General features: G+C 32.6%; 2 protein-coding genes across 2 annotated transcripts; both read left to right on the top strand.

Annotated features, from left to right (window-relative positions):
* Window positions 1-1447: 1447 nt before the first annotated feature.
* LOC120155922 lies at window positions 1448-3274 on the top strand. The gene is made up of 3 exons (XM_039167376.1): window positions 1448-1855; window positions 2765-2886; window positions 3118-3274. Exons 1-3 carry the CDS (start codon window positions 1448-1450, stop codon window positions 3272-3274), a joined length of 687 nt encoding a protein of 228 aa, XP_039023307.1.
* A 4761-nt stretch (window positions 3275-8035) lies between these two features.
* Window positions 8036-8655, top strand: LOC120155921 (anther-specific protein LAT52-like). Its single transcript, XM_039167374.1, has 2 exons — window positions 8036-8210; window positions 8297-8655. The coding sequence occupies exons 1-2, from the start codon at window positions 8036-8038 to the stop codon at window positions 8653-8655; spliced, it is 534 nt and encodes a 177-aa protein (XP_039023305.1).
* Window positions 8656-24187: the final 15532 nt, after the last annotated feature.

The following is a 24187-nucleotide window of genomic DNA, read 5'->3' as shown; positions in this document are numbered from 1 at the left end:
TTCAAATAGTTGAGGGGCTAAACAAAGCAACACTCTATAGTCAAGGGACTTTTTGTGTACTCTATCCAAAAGAAAATATATTATAAGGACAATTTGATAAAAATTATTTTCATGTAGGGGTGCGCGCTCGATTGAGTCAAGTCGAATAAAAAAATTTCATGTTATTCGAGATAACGAGTCTCATTTTATAACTCGAATTGACTTGAAATTTTTTGAGTCGAGTTGATTTATTCGAGTTTTTTTTTAATTTAATTATAAATATTTATAATATAATAGTACTATTTGATTCAAATTTAAACACTTTTTAACAACCATACACAATACATATATATATTTATTAATGTTTTTTCATTTATGATATACATATATTATGCAGAGTCGAGGAATTCAAGTCAAATCCTAAAACCAATATGTTAATTACTAAAATATTTGAGTTATTCGAGTTACTGTTTGAGTTATTCAAGTTGTATTTTATAAATTAATTTGAATTTAAATTTTTCCGAGTCGAGTGGAGCTTATGAAATTATAACTCGAACTCGAGTAGAGTAAAAAAAATCAAATTTTCGAGTCAAGTTGAATTTTACTCACCCCTATTTTCAATTATTTTTATATTTCTTACACCAAACAAAATAATCTTACATTTCTAGCAAATAAATCAAACTAATGTAGCATTCATATCAGTGTATCAAATATTAGTACATCGTGAAACTCTTATTTTTAAACTTAATCTTACATTTCATGAATAGAATACAACCTACTTATATTTAACTAAGACTCCGTAGAAATTTGATCGGTTGGTTAAGTTGTTTGTTCTTTAATATTCATTTAGGTTATAAGTTTTATATCTACTAAGATCACTCTCGTTTATTTTGTTAGAGTCTCCGTTCCTTTTCATTTTAGGTAAGATTAAGATTACCATTTAAAATTTATAAAAAAAATATATAATAAGACTGTGTACGGGATAATTCATTTAAACATGCACACTCTTTTTTTTTCACTCACCAATATGAGGAGAAATTATTTCATAGACCCGACTCATAACGTCATCCATGATCTTAATAAATGACAATCACAAATTTCAAAATAACTTTCAAATAACCATCCATCTTTTATTTACATGTAGTAAAGATGTGAAGATTCACCTTGAAAAAAATGATGTGAACAAATATTATTGGTTGGACCACGGATGAAATGATGAGTCGGGACCATCTAATAATTTCTCATTAATGAGACATTAACAGTCTCTCAAAATTTTTCACATTTCATAAATAGTATTAATTAATTATAGTTATTTCTGCCATTAACAGTCTCTCAAAATTAAAAGACCCCAACTCCCCCCACAGCCCCCAACTTCACCCACAACTTAGTAACCGACCTCCTATTTCCAGTCATCAGTCTTCATCTTGGTTTTGGCCACCCAATTTTAGGTGTTCCAAGACACAAAAAGATGCCAACATCATCTTCGTTTTTAAGGCAGCTAAGTGGAAAACAAGGCTGGAAATCCAAATCCTGTAGGTGGGGAATGAGCAACAACGTTGTTGGTGGGAAAAAATGTGTTGGGTTTCCTGGGACAACCTTAGGAAGTCAGAGAATGGAGCAAGGTGTAAACATGTTTGGCAATGATGGTGGTGACTACGAAGACGATGATGGGTTGGTTCTAAGGAAGAGGGTGATGGTTGTGGTGGACCAAAGTTCACATTCTAAGCATGCAATGATGTGGGCACTTACACATGTTGTTAACAAGGGTGATTTCATTACTTTACTCCGTGTTATCTCCCCAATCCCAAAGTGTTCACACTCTTCTTCTTCTCTTGATACCTCTCTTGAATCACTTTGCAAGGCTTGTAAACCTCAGGTAATGTGCAACTGTTCTCAGTTTCTTTTTTCGTCTTCTTTGAAGGGAAGGGATCAAATCCATCTTTCTTGAAAGAAGATTCTTAGAGTATCCTCTTTTGTTAATACAAATAGAATCTTTATGTACTTAAAAGGTGTTCATTTTAAGAAATAATTTAGGTTCAAGGATCAATTTGTGTAGTTTTGAAATTGCCATAGACCTAAATTGTGATTATTCCATTAAAATTTGAGGACATGTACCATCCCATCTCGGGTACTTCTGTCTTTGTACAATTTGATTTTTTATTCTTTGAAATGTGTACTCTACGTCCTACAGTGTATGAGGTGTATACGGTTCCATTTGATTTTTAATTTTTTTCCTAAACCATCATTTAGTTTTTGGTTTAATTAATTTTATTTATCGAGTTTTCTATATACACCTTAAGATTTGAGTTTTTATATTTTTATAATAAAATAAATTTATTTTATTAATTTTAAATATTATTTTATAAAGCTTTTAAGTTTCTTCATAAATATTTCATTAAAAAATATTTTTGAAGTAAATAAAAAACATTAATAATTCATATATAGTATTTTTTTTAAGTTATCTTCCTTAGTTTGAAGTACAAAATACTTTTTTTACATTATAAAATAATTAAAATTAATTATAAAAAAAGAATTCTTTTCAGTTAGGTTAACCACAATTTTTAAACTTATAAGGAATCAATTTTCAGTTAATCGATTTTTGTTGCTCAACCTAGCATCATATAACCGTTAATAAATAAAGTCAAGTCTAATTATTAGTCAAAATGAATAAAAGTAATAAAAATTACGAAGAGGGACTAAATCCACCAAAATCACATAGTGCAAGGACCTTATTTACAATTTGATCATCATGAAGATTCACATGGAAAACCGAAATGAAATCCAGGTAGAAGTGGAAACAGTGGCAATCCAAGGGCCAAAGCTGTCGACAGTGATGAGCTTGGTGAAGAAGCTTGGGGTTTCAGTGTTGGTACTTGGTCAAAAAAGTCAATCTCCTTTCTTAACATGGTGATGGTTATTCCTCCTTTAACCCTTTAACGGTCCGTTACTATAATAACATCGACTATATAGCGGTAATGGTGTCTTTATTACATGACCCTGATATCTATAATCATTGTAATTACGTCTGCTATGTCTGTAATCACGATAAATATAAAACAACTGAAAATGCGACAGCAACCGTTATTTGAATTCATGCTTTCGAGACTTTCTGATTGTTTTTCATGGCTGATTTTGCAGTCTCTGTGGGAAAAGCAACAATGAAGAGTTTGTGGAGCAATGTATCACAAATATAGATCGAAATTGCTTGACCATTGGGGTTAGGAAGCAGAGCAATGGCGTCGGTGGCTACCTTATCACCACTAGGTGGCTCAACAACTTCTGGCTCTTGGCTTAAACTTTTTACTCATAATGATGTTGATTAAATAATCACTTTAACTCATATTTTTTAAAAATATTTTAGTACTAACATTTTATTTTATAACAAAAAAAATATCTCACGTCTAATTAAATAATCACTTTGATTGCTATTTTTTCTGAACATTTGGCTATAGAGTTTCATTTTAGGGTAAAAACTCTTACTTTAGAACGTTGATAATTCATTGACCAATAATTTCCATTCATGAAAGAGTATCTTTGTTATAAAACAAAACGTTAATATCAAAATACTTTAAAAATATATAGATCAAAGTAACTATTTAATCAAATATTACGAATATTTTTTCAACATTATACCTTTCTTTTTCTCGAGGCTCAAACTCGTCTATGATGTCAAGGAACAACACTCTTACAACTTTGTCAATGGCTCATGACAATACACCCTAGACTAACTTGTGATCGAGTTCAAAAAATATTTTGTAATTCGAATAAATTTGAGGTCTATTTTACAATGAAAAGTATGTTAAAAGAATTCCAACTAATTGAGTAATGTAACAATCTAATAACAAAATAAACATTATAAAAGTAACATTAATAAAAAAAACCCACCATCGGAAGATTGCAAGCAGAGATTTGAAAACACCCCACTGCAAAAATATCCCTTCTTCCATTTTCAGGGTTGGTAAGGGGCTAAGGGCGGGTGTAATCTTGAAAATTTTAAATTCTTATATATTTAATTTTTTTTTTTGTATTTTTATTGATAAATGTTTTGTCTCCTAAAATTTAAATAATTTATTCTAAAATATCACAAGTTCTCTCCCTAATATAAAATACTGGGTTAGTCCTATCAGTTTTTTCCTCAATCCCTCTTTCTAACACACAACAACAAAAACCCAGATCACCAAATTCAAAACCCAGAATCAAAAACCAAAGAGCAACAAAAACCCACCTCACAATTTTATGATTTTGAAGAATGTTCCTAGAAAATTGGATGACCATTTACTTTTCAGTTGATCTTTGACATTGACTACTTTGAAGAAACCATTTTTCATTTTTCCTTTTCGATCTTGGGTGTCTTAATAGTAAAGTGGGAGAAAAAAGAAGTTTTACTTCGAAGTGCATTAAATTTCTAGACATAATTGCACCTCTTTGAAAGAAAAGTAAAGAATAATGTTATACTTTATATAAATTGAATTAATGGAATATCAAACGTGTTTTTAATTAATTATTGAATGAATAATACATTTTTTTGGGATAAATTGATTTTATTATCCAAAGAACCAATGTCAGATACAGACTCAAAAACCCAATCACCGATTACAACACTATATAATTACAACCTACATACAAAAGAATGATCGGTTAACCTATACCCCAAGCATTACAAAGTTGAATATTAACACAATCTAAACGGTTAATTTTCCTTCCTCTAAGTTGAATCCCGATTATCTCTTTGATAGCTTTGAGAATATCTTCTGGTGATCTGGAGCAACCTTGAAAAATTCGTTTGTTTCGTTCCTCCCATACGGTATAGATAAATGCGCACCACAAAAGCTTTAAAATAGTGGTAAGCATGGATTTACCTCTCCATGATTCACAAGCTTGCACAATCATATCCTCCCAAGACAGAGAAGACTTCTTCAATATAGTAAGGAACAACAATTGTTTCCATACATGAGAAGCCAAGTAGCAATAAAAAAACAAATGATCTCTAGTATCAATTGCTTCATTAGAAAGACAACAGTTCACATCATTAACAATTCCCATTCGTTGTAAACGAGCTCTAGTGGGGAGTCTATCCAATAAAGCCATCCATGCAATCATACTATGTTTAGGTAAATGTAAAGGAAACCATACCAATTTATGCCAAGGAGCCTTGTCACCTTTCTCCCTAATTTCCTCCCAAATTGTTCGAATATTCTGTGCTCCAGCTACAAAAACAGCAACAACTTTTGTTCTTGTTTTAAGGATACAGTTTAAGGACCAACTATAGCTAGTGTTTACTTCAATTTGCCAGATATCTCTACCCTTAAAACATTTGCTTTGATCCAAGCAACCCACATAGAACCTTCTCCAGCAAGGATTTTCCGGATTAGGCTGATCATACAAGCTTTATTCCAGCTTTTTAAATTTTTCAGACCGAGCCCTCCCTCTGACTTCGTTTGGCATATTTTAGACCATTTAACTCTTGCACCAGCAGTAGATTTATCGGATCCTTTCTAAAAAAAACCTGGAGCAGAGTTGTTCGATCTTGGTAATGATAGCTTGAGGTAAAACTACTTGTCTGCACCAATAGTTTGCGACATTGAAGAGAATTTCCTTGATGAGCTCCAATCGACCAACATAGCTCAAATGCTTACCAGACCAGGAGAGAAACCTTGATTTAATTTTCTGGATCAGCTCTTCACAATCATTTTCATTAAGTTTTCTTGAAACTAAAGGAATTCCCAAGTATTTGACAGGCAATGACCCGTGGTTGAACTCAGTTGAGAGCTTGATAGAGTCAATGATATTCATTGAGATTCCTGCAGAAAAGAAATCACATTTGGATGCATTGAGCTTAAGTCCAGAAATATCATAGAAAAAATACAGAACATAACAGACTCCCATAAATAATACATTTAATCATCAAACTAAAGGGCAATTTTACCTTAAAATCACCTAAATACATATTATTTACTTGTCAAGCACCGTTTCTTCAAATATTACCGATTTAGCACCATTTGACAGTAAAGCGCGGTTGACCAAACGAGCCTCGCACACGTGGATGGAAGGCGCGGATCACTAAGTGCGCCTTCCGTCCGATCTGGTGCCACGAGGTAAAGCGTGTATCCTCAGGCGCACATTCGATGAGATTTTGACCTTCCATAAATATCTCATTTAATATCGACCAACCGTCCCTCTACTCTTTAAGTAAGTTCTGTTATTGTTTTTATAAGATAAAACTTTTATTATTATAATATAATATAATCATTTAATAATTTATTATTTTATTATATTTTATTGTACTAATTTTTATTGCTTTTTACAATTATAAAATAGAAAGCGGGTTACTGCATTTAGATGGAAATCATATCTCCAGTCATTTTGCCGATACGGTAACAAATTTAAATTGTGTTATTTTAATTATTGTGAATGTTTTATTTATATATTATTTAATATTATTACCGTATCAACAAAATGCCTCGAGATATGATCTCGCCCTCCATTTTACAACCACAAAAGAAATAAAACATAATTAATACAATAAAATTTGGTCAAACAATTAAATATGAAATAAATATAATATAATAAAAAATAATTTTACATTCTAAAAACTATAAAAACTTCTACTTAGCTTGATAAAAGGAATTGATAGAAGAATAATATCATTGTATTTGTTTGTGGTTCGATATTTATAGGGGAAGGGATGACCGATTATCGGCCTAGGTAAATAATTGAAGGGGCAATAATTTTGGACCCATCGAAGGCACGCTTGAGGATCTTTGCTTTACCCCATGGAGCCAGCTCGGATGGAAGAGGTGCTTGATGATCCACGCATTCCATCCACGTGTGCAAGGCGCGTTTGGTCAACTGCACTTTACTATCAAAAGGTACTAGATCGGTAATATTTGGAGAAAAGGTGTCTAACATGTAAATAATATATATTTAGTGATTTTTGGGTAAAAAAAGCCAAACTAAAACTCATCAAATGATCTTAGTGATTAAATGGTGTATTGTTCTTCTTAGAAATTTCATATTTAAGTAATTGCGTCTATAAGATATTTGTACGTTGGCAATAATTAAAACAGATTTTTGAACCTATGTTGTTATTTTTATTTTAACGGTAAAAAAATATCACATATCATTTAATTATTAGTTTAGTTATAAATGGGTCACTTTTTTTAAAGATTATAATTTAGTCACTTAATTAAAGTATCATTATAAACATATCACTTTGCTGTTAAAATAAAAAAAAAATTCGACGCGATTTGATACGATAACAGTTGTAGTCTCCAAAACTCAAACTTATATATTTTATCAATTTGGTTTTAATTCAAAACAATTCAATAAATTTAATCTTTAAAAATTCCATCAGTTTAATCCTTTTTGTAATACTATCAAACCAAGAAAGTCTAATAGATAAAAGTTGGCGTTGGATAACTGTATACGACAACAAATCAATTTTTAATTACTAATAAAAGCCTCCCATCAATGATCATTAACTAATTATATGGTTGAACAAGCTCGAGTTACAGTCTTGCACATTATTTATATAATAATTTATTGAGATATTAATTCTAATTAAAAATATATAAAATTTTCATATATAAACTTGTTCACATTTTGTGACCTTATATTTGTATTTGTTTATTGGTTCGGTTTTTTAATATTGGTTACGTTTCCTTTTTAAACAAAAATCGATCACAAATAATTTTTTTAAAGAAATTACAATGAACAAAAATCTAACAAAATCATATATTTTTCTTTTTTATGTTATACCAATGTCTCATAGTTAGAATAATTGTTAGGGTAAAATAAATAAGGAAGCGTTATAATTAGTACGAAAATCCATTTTATTAATTAATTATTTTTAATCTTGTTTTTTTATATTTATAGATAATTAGCTGTTTTACTTGATATATTTCAAACAACTAACGAGGATGAAGGAGTGTCCATCTCCCCCCAACGAACCAAACCCTAAAAATTAGAAAAATTGAATAACAAATATAGTCCAAAATAAGTGAACCCCTCCCTATAAATTTGTTAGCCAAGGAATAACAAGTAGAGAAAGAAAGAAATGGCTAAAACTTCTGCGATCGCATTCCTTTCCTTTGTCATCTGTATTTCGTCCTCCCTAAATTTTGCCTACGGTGCCGGCCCCGCTAAACAGGACAAGTTCATCATCGTCGGTAAAGTTTACTGCGACACCTGCCGGGTCGAATTCGAGACGAAACTCAGTGAACCAATAAATGGTACATGATCAAATCACTACATTCTTTGTATATATTTCAAATGCACCTATTGACAAAGTTGTGCCTTGGTACATTATAATTGACAGGTGCGGTTGTGAAACTCGAATGCAAGAATCGTACCACTGGAGCCACCACTTTTCAGAGCCCGGAAGCATCGACGAGTCCGTCGGGAGAGTACAAAATCGAAGTGACGGGTGATTACGAGGATTCGGACTGCGACATCAACCTGATAAAGAGTCCTTGGGAGGATTGCAGTGAACCGACCGAAAGTTGGAGGAAAGCTAGGGTTGTCCTCACCGCACGAGATGGCGTCAGCGGCGACATTCGCTATCCGAACAATCTTGGGTTCAAGAAGAAGGAAGCTCTCCCTGGGTGTAAACAAGTTCTTACAGATATGGGCTATTATGAACTCAAGAATGAACTTGGAACGGAAGTAGTCCCATAAAACTTCATATATTCGTCTTTTATGATATTTTATTGCATAATTATTAGAAATAAGATCTCACCAATTATGTTAGAGATCCAATTTTAATATTAATTATAAAATTAAAATCTGATAATGTTGTGGTATATCATATGTCAATGATAGTTTATCATGAACAACTGTATATGTAAAAAGTAATAAAAGATCAAGATAATAAAAGTGCTTAAACATCAATATCTGCATGATCTTGTCCAAATATGAAATTCACTAATAGAACCGCTCTTAAAAAATATTTTAAAAAATGCTTTTATTATTACATAGTTAATTTAATAAATTAATTTTAAATGCTATTACATATAATTACATTTGTTCTAATAAAATCTTCATTTTAAACTAATAAAAAAATTATTTTGAAATATTTTCAATTATGTTTTTATTTATTATCTTTTAGATTATTTTAATCTAATCAAATTTTTATATTTTTATACTAATTAAATCTTTTATATAAAATTTTCTTCGTGATCATAATTTTAATTTAATAAAAAAATGTAAATGTTATAAATTTCCAACCATCCACTTTTATCTATCATATAGTAAGCATGAACTCTGAGCATCATGAAATTCTAACCATCCACTTTTATTAATCTTAAAGAGTATTTCTATTATCAAATTCTAACCATCCACTTTTATCAATGATAGAGTACTTATTTAAACATCAAAATTTATATATAAAAAAAAGGACACATCTATTCCATTATTAAAATTTTATGTTACTAATTTTTCATTTCATATATTTGTATTAATTAGTATATATTTAATTATAAGCACATTTCACACTGTTCATATAATAATTTTTACTTCGTAAATATTCATGCTAATTAAAATTATATATAATTTTCATATAAGTATCATCGCATGTATATTTATGTTAATTTTTCTTTAACTCCATACAATTCTTTTATCCATCTCTTATCTTTAAATTTATATTTACAAACTATTTTTTTTTACAAATTTCTTTCTATATATTCCAAAGAAAACAACAAACTACTAAACTTACAAAAGAATACTACAACACATAAAACCCTAGTCTATACATAATCACTCATTAATCGTATTAGTCACATCTATACGTTTATATGTGATTTTATTTTACACACTATCTCAAATGCTATCAAGAATAATATTACCCTTAATTCCTTCAACATTCTATAATTTCTCTCCTCCTAAATGGAATATATAAAAAAACTCCAAGCAATTCTAAAAAAACAAATGTTAAAAACGCCTTATCTCTAAGAAACTTACATGCCTAAATCACCTCTTACTCCAAATCAAATATAATGTATTTTGGATGTGACTTTCAAGATATAAATGTTAGTTTATCAGTTTTCATAATGAGATACATGATAATTTTTCAGACGCTATATCATAGAAAGAGATAAGGGAAATCGTCCCAATGACTTTCCACTATTTATTGACTGGTATGAAAGGATGGATAATCCATCCCTTGACACACAAAATCGCATCAAAAGTTCTATATTTAAAAAATATTTTTCTAAATTAAAAGCAGAAAAAGTAAGTGAAATTATTTTTGTTTTGCTAATGATTTAACCCTTTCAAATTACTTTCTTATTTTTCTAGTCTTTCCTAATTTAATGTTTCAAGAAGATTGAGTGGACTCCATATGGAAGACTACCAATAAATTTATTGTCTAGTCCACTTGATAAGTAAGTTAAATTGAAACTGCTTTCACATCATTCATATCTTTATAAAAAATAGTTATCCATGATCCTGATATCTCGGTGCAAAATTAACTATATCTATCTAATCAACATCAAATACTCAAGAATGAGTGACATAAAACTTTTCGCCAAAGATAGCTCAATAAGAAACAAAAATTTAGGAGAGGTTCAAAGAAAAATTGGATCGATGTACACAAAACATTCATATCAGCCTAGTCAAGTTGTTGGAAATTTTTGTATAGTGCAGCCGCATGTAATCCTGAACTTGTGTCCCATGTGGCCCTCACTTTCTTTTTCCTTGTTTTTGCTTTACATTCCTTTTATTTATTTATTTTGGAATGTCATAGTTGGAGAAGATAGAGGCGTTCAAAATCAAGAGGAAGATATAGTAGCTACACCACAAGATGCAAATAACCCTATGCAACAACAAGTTGACTAATTGTAAAATAATGGGGAAATACATCAAGTTTTTCCCCCTTTAAAATAACCTTAAATGTGGATTGTGTGCATATATTCCTATAATTATTGGAATTTTTGTAATGCTTTGCATTTATACATATGATTTAAGATTCAGTTTAGATCAGGAATTGATTAAATTGATAACATGTCATATTGAGAGTTAGTTTTATGTCAGAGAAGTTAGTGAATTAACCCTTCAAGATGAATCTTGTAACACCCTAATTTAGTATGACCCAAATATCCATGGATTTCGATGCCACGCGGAACCACTGAAATGGTCAACTCAAAATTTCCTTTTTAAAACATTTAACAACATCAAGTTCATTCATCTTAAATTAAGCGGAATTGAAATCAAGTTTAAAAATGTGGGAGTCTCTTGAATACGTACAAATACAACAAGTAAGTTTTAAATCAAAACAGAGTTATGACTTGATTATACAAAGGTCCATGTAAAATACATACCCTCTAAAATAGAATCAAGACATATGCCGCAACGTCTGATCTGGAATGTACTAATGCGATAGGCTCCTCTACGATCCTTTAATAACCTACGCACAGAAACACATTTCATATACTGAGCTCACAAGCAGTGATGGATCCAGAAATTTACAAATGGGGGTCCAAAATATTAATAGTATTCTTTTCAATATAATGGGTATGCAAAATTTCTTATTTTTTCTTCTTCTTTTAATATATTGAACTATATTGAATATCTAATCTAAAATAATGGGTGTGCATTTGGCCCTCTATGTGGTCACATGCATCCCCCCTGCTCACAAGCTCAATGCCATAAAAATAACTATGCAATACTACATGATTCATTTCGTGAACATGCCAGTGTGCAAAGTCATAAACATGCAAAAGTACATAGAAAACATGAGATAGACCAAGTGGTATGGTCAGAGGAATTTACGTGCATCTCGGACAACACACTAGCCTATCTAGAACGTGATAACTTCAGGGTAAGAACTGGAATTTATGTGCATCAGAACTTATAACCCTTAGTCTATCTTGGATACTCGAGAGGTCGGGGAGAGGTTCTAAATTTACGTGCATCAGAAGCTCACATCCCATACTTATTTTAGTGTAGGGTACGATCCAAAATTTACATTCGTCGGATACGTACCGGTACGATTCGAAATTTACATGCATCAGATGCGTAACACTACCTTTAATATCTTCACAACCTTAGATATATTAATCATGTAATCAGAATAGAAAAACACGATAAATATACCTGAAATCACATCGGCGGGGTTGAACTCCTCCTGAGCTCTCATAACGTACTGACAAGAAGCTACTCGGGACTCTGAACTAGTCATAGACCTGGCAACACCCCTACCATGCTGATCATAAGCATAACTATCACCTCTATAGGGTTTTTTACTTATCTGCACTGATTGGGTTGATCTTTGTTTCTAGCTCAGTGTAGCTCTTTGCGCCTATGGCAAGTCCCAAATAAAATGGTCAAGGGAACCACAACCATAGCATCAGATGCTTATTCCAACAAGTCTGACAATCAGGATATGGTATTCTCACGGATATGGTATTCTCACAGATCCATCAGAACTAGATATTGTTGTGGTCGCCAACAGTATCCTACGAGTTCATAATCTGCCACCGTGATTTAAACTCTGGGCTCGTCCCCTAGACTGGCATGTTAGGTTTCTCCACGAACCTTGAGAACCTTTGGCCCTTTTGGCCTGCGACTGACTAGGTCTTGAAGACTCTGCCATCCCCTGAGTTTGTTTCAAAACATCACTAGAGGCTCTAGCTCTCATCCCCATAACTCTATCAACCTCCTAAGCTTTACGTAAAAATTTAGAAAAAGCCCTAGGTGGGTAAGCAGCAAGATAATTATTGACGTGGATGCATTCCCTAAACCTCTTGTAATGGTGATACTCTGTTGGGATCATCTTTGACACATAATTACTTAACCTAAGAAACTCTACCTCGTATTTCATCACCGAACAATCACTTTGTTTTAGATTAAGGAACTAGTCTCTCAGACTATCGACATGAGCTTCTCTTATATACTTTCCTCTAAACTCTAATAAGAAAAGCTCCCATGTCGGTAACTCAGGCTCCATAGCTAGCTCGACTGTCTCCCACCAGTCAATGACTTCTCCCTTAACCAAGGACATGGCACAATCCAAATTACGCTCGGGAGTTAGGTGCAACTGTCTGAGTGTGCAGAGGGTCTCTTTAAGCCATTTTTCACAGCAATCGAGTCATGGTCTCTCAAACTAAAGAATTCGATTTTCTTATACTGGCATAGATGCTCTACAGGTGATTCTTGAAGTGGCATTATTGGATGGGCTAGAGGTGCATGTAGGGGAAGTGGCGCGACTGGAGTCCTAGGGATAACTCACACAATGGTCTCAATGTAGCTGTTAAATCCTTAAAGAATGTTGTTTCATCAACCCCAACTTCTTTCGTAACCTCAAACTCAGTGTTCGGAACGAACTCATCCCTTGAGTCACTTACTAAAGAGGCACGACTCCCAACTTTACCCTCATGGCTATGATCTGAATCACAATCCATATTTATATTCTAAATAAATAAGAAAAATAGGGTTGCTATGATCCAATCTCAAAAGTATATCTCAAAATTCTAGAGGCATGTATGTATATAAACTTTCACTGACTCTAACTCATAGATCCTAGAAACAACTTAATCTGAAGCTCTGATACCACTAAATATAACGTCCTAATCCAGTATGGCCTGAAGATCAATGGACTATGACGTCACCTGAACCACCGGAGTGGCTGACAAAAAATTATCTTTATAAAAAAATATTCATTTGAATAAATTTGTATCTCGACATATGTAATCATATAAATTCATAATACTTGTTTACAAATCAAGAGTCCCCAAAATACTTGAATTCATAGTTTACAAAATAATCAAACGTTTCTTCTTGACCTAACATACACGATTTCTTTTACAATATATGCCACTAGTACAAAAATCGAGAATGCTCTAGGTAAAGGCTCATTCTCCTAACCTGCGCATAGAAACAAATTTTGATCGCTGAGCTCACAAGCTAAGTACCACACTAATAACCAACTACGCTACATGCATCCTCTAATAAACATACATTAAACATTCGTAAAATATAATTGCTAGCATAAGAATATACTAAGCTAAAAAATACATACATAGGTAGACATCATGGTGCGGTTGAGGGGCTACATCTCGGAGCTCACACACTAATCTATCCTACATAGGGTGGAAATCTAGAATTTTATATCGCATCGCGTCACCCGCTAACTTGCTCCATTTAGCCTTGGGTATCTATGCCCATTTAGTAAAGATGTACCTAGGACACAAACTTGGGTTGGCCATATCTTAGCATGCAAACATTCCCTTTTTCTAAAGTGATTCGGGTGGTTGTCTCGTTTTTTAAATGTCATACTGGGTATGTATTATGATTCCCTAAGTTATAGGGTTTCTAAGTGAAAATTAACTAAGTCTACCTCCACTACCTTAGCTCATCACTAAGGATTTTCCAACAAATCAACTAATTTGTTCTTTCTTTTTCGAGGATCAAGAGTAACTTTTACAAACTCCCTAGTTTTTTACTTGGATAAACTAGAACCAAACACCTTTTACAAAAGGAAAAAGATGTAAACAAATAAACCTCTAAAAAGGTAGAGTGTTTATAAAATAAAGCTCGTAAAAACACAAATATTTACAAGAGAATATAAATAAAGAGTGAAAAGTTATTCTCTTGTGTTTGAATGCTTTGATAGGTGTTTTAACCCTTCCGCAAGTGTTTTGAACTTGTATTTATATGTTGGAATATGTTTATGGTCGCTTTTAGCCGTTGGGGATATTTTTTTTTTGTAAAATAAAACTGCCCAGTACAAAGGGTATCGGTACTCCTATAGGGAGTATCGGTACTACCTTTGTCATTTTTAAATAAAACTAATTGTTACAAGCCGTCGGGTCTGACGGTATCGATACTAATATGTAAAGTAGTATCGGTACCCCTTTGGGTATCGGTACCATTTTTGCATTCTGGAATTTAAGCAATGCTAGTAGTATCGGTACTACCTAGAGAGTATCGATATTTCTCTTACCTAGGGTATCGGTACCACATGAACAATATCGATATTGTTCATATAGTATCGATACTGTAAGAACAGTATTGGTACTTCATACGTGAAAATCAGTTTTGTGCTCAAATTCACTTTTAATGGACTTTGAATTATTTTTGAAAACTTTGAATAAATTCAATTCAAGTCCAAAAACATTTTGCCTTAAATTGTTATATCAAAACATTATAAAAAGTGGTTTAACAATCTCTACCTTTTTGATATAACAAAACATTTGAAAAATTATTTTTGGCAAAACTCTCCCTTAATAAAACATTTAATGAAAAATAGACATTTTTTGGATAATGTTAAAAGCTCCCCTTTTTCATTGAGAAATTGAATTTTTCAAACCATACTTCTCTCCATTTTTTATATAAAAAATAATTCAATTTTAAGGTTCAAAAATAACAATAAAAAGTAAGTGGTAATTTTTTATCATAAAATCATTGAAAAAATCAAAAGCTCCCCTTAATAAAAACATTTCACACAAATAATTGACTTTTAAAAGCTTGACACTTAAACAAAATTGAATTTCAACAAATAATAACAAACATGTTAGTAGCGCATGAAATTCAATATATCCAACTCTAAAATACTTTATGCAATATCAATTGTTGAAATTAAGTGCATATGCATAAAGTTATACATAAATGCTATACATTTAAAAAATTTGATATCAATTATTAGAGATATATTATTTGCATTTTAAACCACATGCATAAACATTTAAATTTAGGTCAAAAATTAAAATTTATAAAAGTAAAGCATTTGAAAATTTGATATCAATTGTTAGAGAGATATCATTAGCATTTAAAACCAATTTTGACAAAAATTCATTATGATGAACTAAAAATTATGAAAAATCATTAAAGCTTTAAAAATGTTCATCATAATACACTTATCAACATACATGAGATGAAAAACAATGCATAACCATTTAAGATCAAAACTCATGCATGCCTAAAAACTAATTGAGTAACAAATTAATCAAAACAAAGACATGAAGCTTAGAGGTTACCCATTCATTTTCAAGTGTGACTAAAGCATTTGAATAGCTTCATTTTCATCACCATTTCTCCCACACACCTACAAGAGACATTTAAGTAGATTTTGGTATCAAAATTGCTTTGGATCCTTGAACATTAGTGATAGGGAAGCAGTGGCGGGTTAATGAACGTTGCTCTTGTTGAAGAATCAAACCTAGAAAAGATCTAGACTCGATGAAGAACAATAAGGGATGAATGGGGAAGGTGGCGGTAATAGATAGGGTTCTTTAAGGGTTTTTTTGGTGCTGGAAACAAGATAAGAAATAAGATTAAAACAAGATAAAAGAAAAGATAAAGGAATTGCAAATAAAATAAGATAACCAAGAAATCAAAAGATCTCCCTTATGAAGGTGAACGGTAAAGATGATTGATGACGTGGATGGATATGTGGAAAATCGATGGATAATGTCCTATCGAGCCATCCTAGTCGCAATGAAAAGGAAAACACGATAATATGGCTCTAACCAACCCCCCTAGTCGCGATGAAAAGGCAAATTGGAGTGTGAAGATTAATCTCCCTCTCAAGAACTTGAAAGAACTCAAGGAGAAGAAGCTTCGAAGGCACAAGGCAATCAGCACTTGCAAAAACGAACTCTCGTTGTATTATTAATCAAAGAAATCTTGAATTACAAAGTTTAATGAAGCCTCCTTTATATAGGGGCTGAGTTCTAAAGGTCCTAAATAACTAATGAATGAAATAATAATAAACTAAACATATCTTAACTCTAATTCCTAATAAAATAATAATAACTAAAGATAATATTTTTAACCCAACCTTAATTCCTAATAAAATAATAAATCTAATCCTAAAAGATAATGCATCATACTATATTAAGTTATATTACAAATAATCAATAAAAATATTGAAAATTCGTAATATTTACAAAATCCCGTATTAATCCCGTATAGGATTTTCTGCATGCACCGTCTTCAGTAAAATAGCCATATATTGAGTTCCCGATATCGGATTGATGCGATTCAAGAACCGTTGGAAAGATAAGAGACAGAAGGTCGTATCTACAGAAGACATCTTGACTAAATAAGATCAGGATCCCATTCAAAAAGTCGTCGTAAGTATGCTTCTGTTCTGATCTTCTTTTCCAATGCTTGGACGAGTGAATCATTTGGAAGAGTTATTACTTCTTCCTTTGATGTGAGCCTTGTGATTCATGTATCATCCTCCCTTTCTTCAAAAAAGATTCGACCTCGAATCTGAAACATTAAAGGGAGCAACATTAGAATCGTTTAATGATTCATTCACATTATACTTACCGAATAGATATGCTTTGAATCTTCGAGACTTTGTTCTTCTAATAGGTTCGAGTAGAAACATTAGTCCAAAGATGCATGTATTATGGATTCTGGTGCATGTATCATTCCCCCACTCCTCAAAAGGATTCGTCCTCGAATCTGAAAAATCCAAAAGAAAGAGATTTAGATGTGTTGAAAGAAAAACTTGTGAAACATTTACCAGGATCAATGTGATGTGTCTTTATGCGTTTTAGTCGAGGTTTCTTCTTTGTAGGAACTGATTTCTTGAAGTCTTGAAATCCTCTTTTGCATAAAAGTCTTGTAATCTGATGTTTTGGTTGAAATTCAACATGGTGCCGGCCACTGTTGGCTTTATGTATGATTATTTCAGATAATTTCTCCATGGTTTTATTTGTGTGTGGCAAGAATGAGTGTTTAAAAACCATGTCAACTGGTTTGTTAAAGTAATCCCTTAAGTTTCCTAAGTGGGGTTCATGAATTAATGATTCCCGGGAGGAGCTTTGTGGACTGTAGAACCTGTTTAGTTGGTAAGGAAACTCATATACAAGATAAAGCTCATTAAAAGAACTTTTAAAAGTATGGGTAGAAATATCAAAAATATCCGAGTTATCGTGATATAAATCTTTGATATGTTCAATTCTCGGAATAGTAGTATGAGTTTGATAGGTAAGAGTATACCTTCGTGGTAGTGTATCGTCTACTGTGTTTTGCTTACCTCAGTATGTTACGCACTTAAAGGAGTTGTGTTTAGTATGGATGACAACTTCACGAGCCTTACCTTGTAAGAAGGAGAAGAAGTATGTTACAATGTCATTAAAATGAGTAATAAAATACTTACCTTTGGACTCTCGTAAATCATGACTCTTCATTGATATAGCATAGTGATTAGGGCTTTCAGGTGGTAACCCGTCAGGAGGGTCACCTAGCACTATTCGACAACTCTTGGCGATAGAAGATGGTGTGGGCCAGTCTCGTGTTGCTTTTACTTTCTCATCATTTACATGGATTCCCTGTGCATGAACTATAAAGCATGTGGAGTTGTTCAAGTCATGTTTCATCATTAAGATGACGTTACGACTAAGGCTTTCATGGATGTAGCCTTTTTGTAACAAATTTAACTCTTTGGTTTCTTCGAGATTATATGTTTGACGAGGTATGATGGAACCTTGAATTAGATTGGTTTGGTGTTGTTTTCCTTTTTCCAGTGGTAATCCGTTAGGTGGATCACCTAATTCTTCTTGAAAATCCTGTAACAAAGATGAAAACACACTAGGCAAATCCTTGTTAATGTTATAAATCGAAACAATTGATTCTCTAAAGCGAACAAGGATGGAAGGCTGTTTGTAAAGAAGGTTCTCTCTCAATTCTTTTATGCTCACACATAGATTTTGAGTCACTCTTTTCTTCTCACAATTAGGTTCACTCACCTCCCATGGGTCATTATTCTTTTGGCTTTTGTAACTAGTGACCTCTTTTTCTTTTGCCTCTTTCTCAGCTTTTTCTTTTTTTTGCTTTCCTTACCTCCTCACAAATTATCATTTGATCTTTAGGGGCTGGAAGTGTGTCATTCTTTGCTGGGCGTTCTTTCTCCTTGTCAGGTTTGTCATCTCTTAGCTTTTTTAGAGAAGATGGAGCAGAAGACGAGGAAGGATTTGAAGGATTACCTTGGTAAGAGGATGAAGTACCTTGGTAATGTTCTCGAAATCTCCTTTGGATTTGTACTTCGATTTTCGTTGCTTTCTTTAGTGTATCTTCAAGGTTTTCGTACCCATGGACGTCAAGAAGATCAGTGATGTTTGAGTTCAAGCCGACGACGAATCTTGACACGGTGACTTCTTCTTTTTCGGTTATATTAGCCCTATTGAGTAAGGACTGCATTTCCTTGTAGTAGTCTTCAACTGAACTTCTACCTTGTCGAAGTCGGTGTAGTCGTAGTTTAACTTCTCGTGTATAATGTGTAGGTAGGAATCGCTTCCTCATGGTTTGTTTGAGGTCGGTCCAAGAAGTAATTATTGGAATTTGGAAATTCTGGATCTTTTTCCTTGTTTGCATCCACCAAGTTCGAGCATATCCTTCGAATTGCATGGTGATGAGGGGAACTTGTTTAGCTTGGGGGTAGTCATGGTATGCGAATATGAGATCAAATTTTCCTTCCCAATCGATGTACCTGTTCGGATCGTTGTCTCCTTTGAAAGACGGGATCATGAACTTTGGTTTTGCAAAGAGTTCGGGTGCTTGGAAACGTGGTTGTTCTCGCCTGGGTACCAAAAGTTTAGCATTGTTTAGTCTTGGATTCTGGTTTGGTAGATCCAGTTGTGGTTCTTGTCGTTCTCACACGGTATTGGTAAGTTCATCAAATATTTCAACTTGAGTCGTGAGTCGTGCAAGTGCGGCTAAGATAGCCGTAAGTGTCTTGTTGTTATTGTCACACATCTTAAAATCATAACACTCAAAAGAAAATTTTAAAGTAAAATAAAAATAAAAGAAAGAAAATTCAACAAAGCAAGAAACCTCACAAGTCACTCCAAGAAAGTAACACAACGAGAGGCAAGTAAGCCGATCTTGTACTCTTTAAAACTCACTTCACCAAGTAGTCTTCCACAGTTCGTATTGGAGTTTGATTACTAGCAAAGGCGATAAGAAAAAACCTAAAAGCTCTAAGAGGCCAAACAAAGGTTAGAGTCCAAGAGAACGAGAATGCAAAGAAGGAAGAAGTATGAAAACTATTTAGTCCTACTAACACAAGGAAGATAATGTGTTAGATAATTCAAAAGAACAATAATAGGGAAAAACAAAAGAACCTAAAGCACTAAGAGTCAAAGAAAAAAGGGACCAAACCAGAAAACCTAGAAAACGCTGGATCAACTTGAGAAACGTTTTTGAGGGGGTTACCGGTGTCAAAAAATTTTGGAAAAATTCTTTAATGTCTTTAAATGCGTCAAGAAACCACCTGTAAAATTTCAGAACCAAATACCTTCAGTAGTATCCAATAGACTCTGTTGAACGGTGAGTCCTCAAACAATCTGTTTTTCTTGATCGCTTTGTTTGAAGTTATGCTTGATCTCCAAAAATTCTGATTTTTTTGTGTGAATGATCTTCAATATATGAAGTTGCAATCTGGAAATTTTCACCACGAAATTCCTCCTGTAGAATTTTCAAGAAATTCGACAAGATCCTAGACCGAATCTGCCGATGAAAGTTGAAGAATGTATTTGAAGGCTCTAATGAACTCCAATTTGGGTGAATTTCGGACTGGAGATTTATATTAGGATGAATATGATATCTGGAGAAAATCATCCCTAAATACCTTCGTTTGCAATTTTTTGAAATTTTGGCTTTTTGTTTTTTTTTGTTTTTTTTTTTGCCTTTTTTTGTTTTGTTTTTTTTTTTGGAAAAAATAGCAAACTAACAAGAAGGATTTGAATCTAAATTAAAATTAAATAAAAAGAACCTGAAACGATGAATCTTTTCTGGACTAGCTCCGTTGGGATACATTGACGGTTTTGTGTGCAAGAACAAGCAAGATTGCTTGTTTCTTTCCAAGAATCGGCCCAAATCTGATACCAATTGATAGGGAAGTGGTGGCGGGTTGATGAACGTTTCTCTTGTTGAAGAATCAAACCTAGAAAAGATCTAGACTTGATTAAGAACAATAAGGGATGAATGGGGAAGGTGGCGGCAATAGATAGGGTTTCTTTTTGGTGTTGGAAACAAGATAAGAAATAAGATTAAAACAAGATAAAGAAAAGATAAAGGAATTGCAAATAAAATAAGATAACCAAGAAATCAAAAGATCTCCCTTATGAAGGTGAACGGTAAAGATGATTGATGACGTGGATGGATATGTGGAAAATCGATGGATAATGTCCTATCGAGCCCTCCTAGTCGCAATGAAAAGGCAAACACGATAATATGGCTCTAACCAACCCTCCTAGTCGCGATGAAAAGGCAAATTGGAGTGTGAAGATTAATCTCCCTCGCAAGAACTTGAAAGAACTCAAGGAGAAGAAGCTTTGAATGCACAAGGCAATCAGCACTTGCAAAAACGAACTCTCGTTGTATTATTAATCAAAGAAATCTTGAATTACAAAGTTTAATGAAGCCTCCTTTATATAGGGGTTGAGTTCTAAAGGTCCTAAATAACTAATGAATAAAATAATAATAAACTAAACATATCTTAACTCTAATTCCTAATAAAATAATAATAACTAAAGATAATATTTTTAACCCAACCTTAATTCCTAATAAAATAATAAATCTAATCCTAAAATATAATGCATCATCCTATATTAAGTTATATTACAAATAATCAATAAAAATATTGAAAATTCGTAATATTTACAAAATCTCGTATTAATCCCGTATAGGATTTTCTGCATGCACCGTCTTCAGTAAAATAGCCATATATTGAGTTCCCAATATCGGATTGAAGCGATTCAAGAAATGTTGGAAAGATAAGAGATAGAAGGTCGTATATACAGAAGACATCTTGACTAAATAATATCAGGATCCCATTCAAAAAGTCATCGTAAGTCTGCTTCTGTTCTGATCTTCTTTTCCAATGCTTGGACGAGTGGATCATTTGGAAGAGTTATTACTTCTTCCTTTGATGTGAGCCTTGTGATGCATATATCAATTAGTTTCAATGCCCCTTATTCTTTTTGGAACACATATTTAATTTTAAAATGTTTTCATTTCTTTAAAGGACAAGTATGTTCTTTGTGACCATGATAATGAAAATGTGAGCATTTTCTCATTATGGAACTAGATGAATTATTTAAAATGATTTCTTTTTCTTTTGTTAGGCATTCAAGCTTAACTTTTAAATCAAAACATTCTTTTTCAAAACTTTCAATTTTTACTTTTGAAAGCTTTAAATCATTTTTTCAAAATTTCATTTTGTTTTTCAAAATCCATTTTTGTTTTCAAAAGAAAATAGTTTTCAATTTTAAATTTTGAAATCATTTTCTTTTATTTGGAGTTCATGGTCTCAAACTCCAAAAATAATTCATCATAAGCATCTTGTAACTCATTAAAAGAATATTAACTTAATTCATTTGAGTTAGAAGATACATCGAGCTCTTCAAGAGCCATTAAAGACAACATCTTTGTTTGTTCTTCTTTCTTGTTTCCATTAAGTTCTTCGAGCTTATTCCAAAGCTACTTGACATTTGAACAAGAAGAAACCCATTTATAAACATCGGGACCAAATGCACAAAACAACATGTGCATGACTTTGGCATTTTGTTGAGCTTTCTTCCGTTCTTGGGCACTCTACTCCACTCCTTCTTATTATTATTCTTCTTCTTCTTTGGAGAATAGTAGTTATTTTCGATCATCTCGCATGCATCAAGATCATTGGATTGGATGAATAGCTTCATTAATTTCTTCCAATGACGGTAGTTGGCTCCATTGAAGTATGGAGGCTTGTTGATCGGTTGGGAGTCTTCCATATAGAACGAGCCGGAAGTGGAAGCCATATTCTCGGTTGTGTCAAAAATAGATAGATCTTCTTCAAGGACCGTCTCAAGGTTGTTAGATCTTCTAATGAGTCAAGCTCTGATACCAATTGTTAAGATTGTTGAGGCTCAATTTGAACAACCGAAAATTTTACAAGGGGGTGAATTGGCAAATATTGTTTAGGGAGTAAGGAGAAAGAAAATATAGAAAAATTTTGTACAGAGGTTTATAGTGGTTCGACTTCTTAACTAAGTCTACCTCCACTATCTTAGCTCCTCATTAAAAGATTTTTCAACAAATCCATTAATTCGTTCTTTTTTTTTTCATGGATCAAGAGTAACCTTTACAAACTCCCTAGTTTTTCACTTGACTAAACTATAACCAAACCCCTTTTACAAAAAAGAAAAAGATGTAAACAAAGAAACATCTAAAAAGGTAGGTGTTTACAAAATAAAGCTCACAAAAACACAAATGTTTACAAGAGAATATAAATAAAAAGTGAAAAGCTCTTATCTTGTGTTTAAATGCTTGGATAGATGTTCTAATCCTTCTTTAAGTGTCTTGAACTTGTATTTATATGTTGGAATATGTTTATGGCCGTTTCTAGCATTTGTGGATGATTTGGAGCCGTTGGGGATGCTTTTTCTGCAAAATAAAACTGCCTAGTAGAGAGGGTATCAGTACTCCTATAGGGAGTATCGGTACTACCTTTGTTATTTTTAAATAAAACTAGTTGTTGGGCCTGACGGTATCGATACTAAGCCTATGGTATCGATACTAGTAGTATCGGTACCCCTTTGGGTATCGGTACCATTTTTGCATTATGGAATTTGAGCAACGGTGGTAGTATCGGTACTACCTAGAGAGTATCAATACTTCTCTTACCTAGGGTGTCGGTACCATATGAACAATATCAATATTGTTCATATAGTATCGATACTTTAAGAACAATATCGATACTTCATACGTGAAAATCAGTTTTGTGTTTAATTCACTTTTAATGGACTTTGAATTATTTTTGAAAAATTTGAAAACTTTGAATAAATTCAATTCAACTCCAAAAATATTTTTCCTTAAAAAGTTATATCAAAACATTATAAGAAGTGGTTCAACAGTAAAGTAATGATATCTAAGGCCTCAGAAATAGCACTTAGCCATTTATTAAAAGAGTAAATTATACCGTTCTTCACTGAACTTTACTCTCTCTGATTTTGCTCAATGTACTTTTAAATTTTTCTATTTTCCTCATTGTACTTTCAAAATTTTCTATTTAGCTCACTAAACTTTACAGATTGAATCATTTTGCTCACTATGTGGTTAACTTTTTAACGGTGTTATGACATGTCACAAGTATAAAAAAGACATCGTTTTGAAAAACTCAAATATACAACAAAATGAGGTCGTTTCGAATCTTCTTCTCCCCCATTTTCGCCATCGGCCACCACGTCATTTTTTGTTCTGGCCACCGTAGACTGTT

Source organism: Hibiscus syriacus, unplaced genomic scaffold, assembly GCF_006381635.1.
Source record: "Hibiscus syriacus cultivar Baekdansim isolate YM2019G1 unplaced genomic scaffold, ASM638163v2 tig00111208_pilon, whole genome shotgun sequence".
In the NCBI taxonomy this organism is placed as follows: domain Eukaryota; kingdom Viridiplantae; phylum Streptophyta; class Magnoliopsida; order Malvales; family Malvaceae; genus Hibiscus; species Hibiscus syriacus.
The sequence above is the reverse complement of the archived record's forward strand: the minus strand, read 5'-3'. Positions and strand labels throughout refer to the sequence as shown.

Coding starts and splice junctions, on each gene's coding strand:
- LOC120155921 (XM_039167374.1), top strand. CDS start 8,036: ATGGCTAAAACTTCTGCGATCGCATTCCTTTCCTTTGTCATCTGTATT. Junction 8,211..8,296: donor ACTCAGTGAACCAATAAATG/GTACATGATCAA, acceptor TATAATTGACAG/GTGCGGTTGTGAAACTCGAA.
- LOC120155922 (XM_039167376.1), top strand. CDS start 1,448: ATGCCAACATCATCTTCGTTTTTAAGGCAGCTAAGTGGAAAACAAGGC. Junction 1,856..2,764: donor GCAAGGCTTGTAAACCTCAG/GTAATGTGCAAC, acceptor AATGAAATCCAG/GTAGAAGTGGAAACAGTGGC. Junction 2,887..3,117: donor CAATCTCCTTTCTTAACATG/GTGATGGTTATT, acceptor CTGATTTTGCAG/TCTCTGTGGGAAAAGCAACA.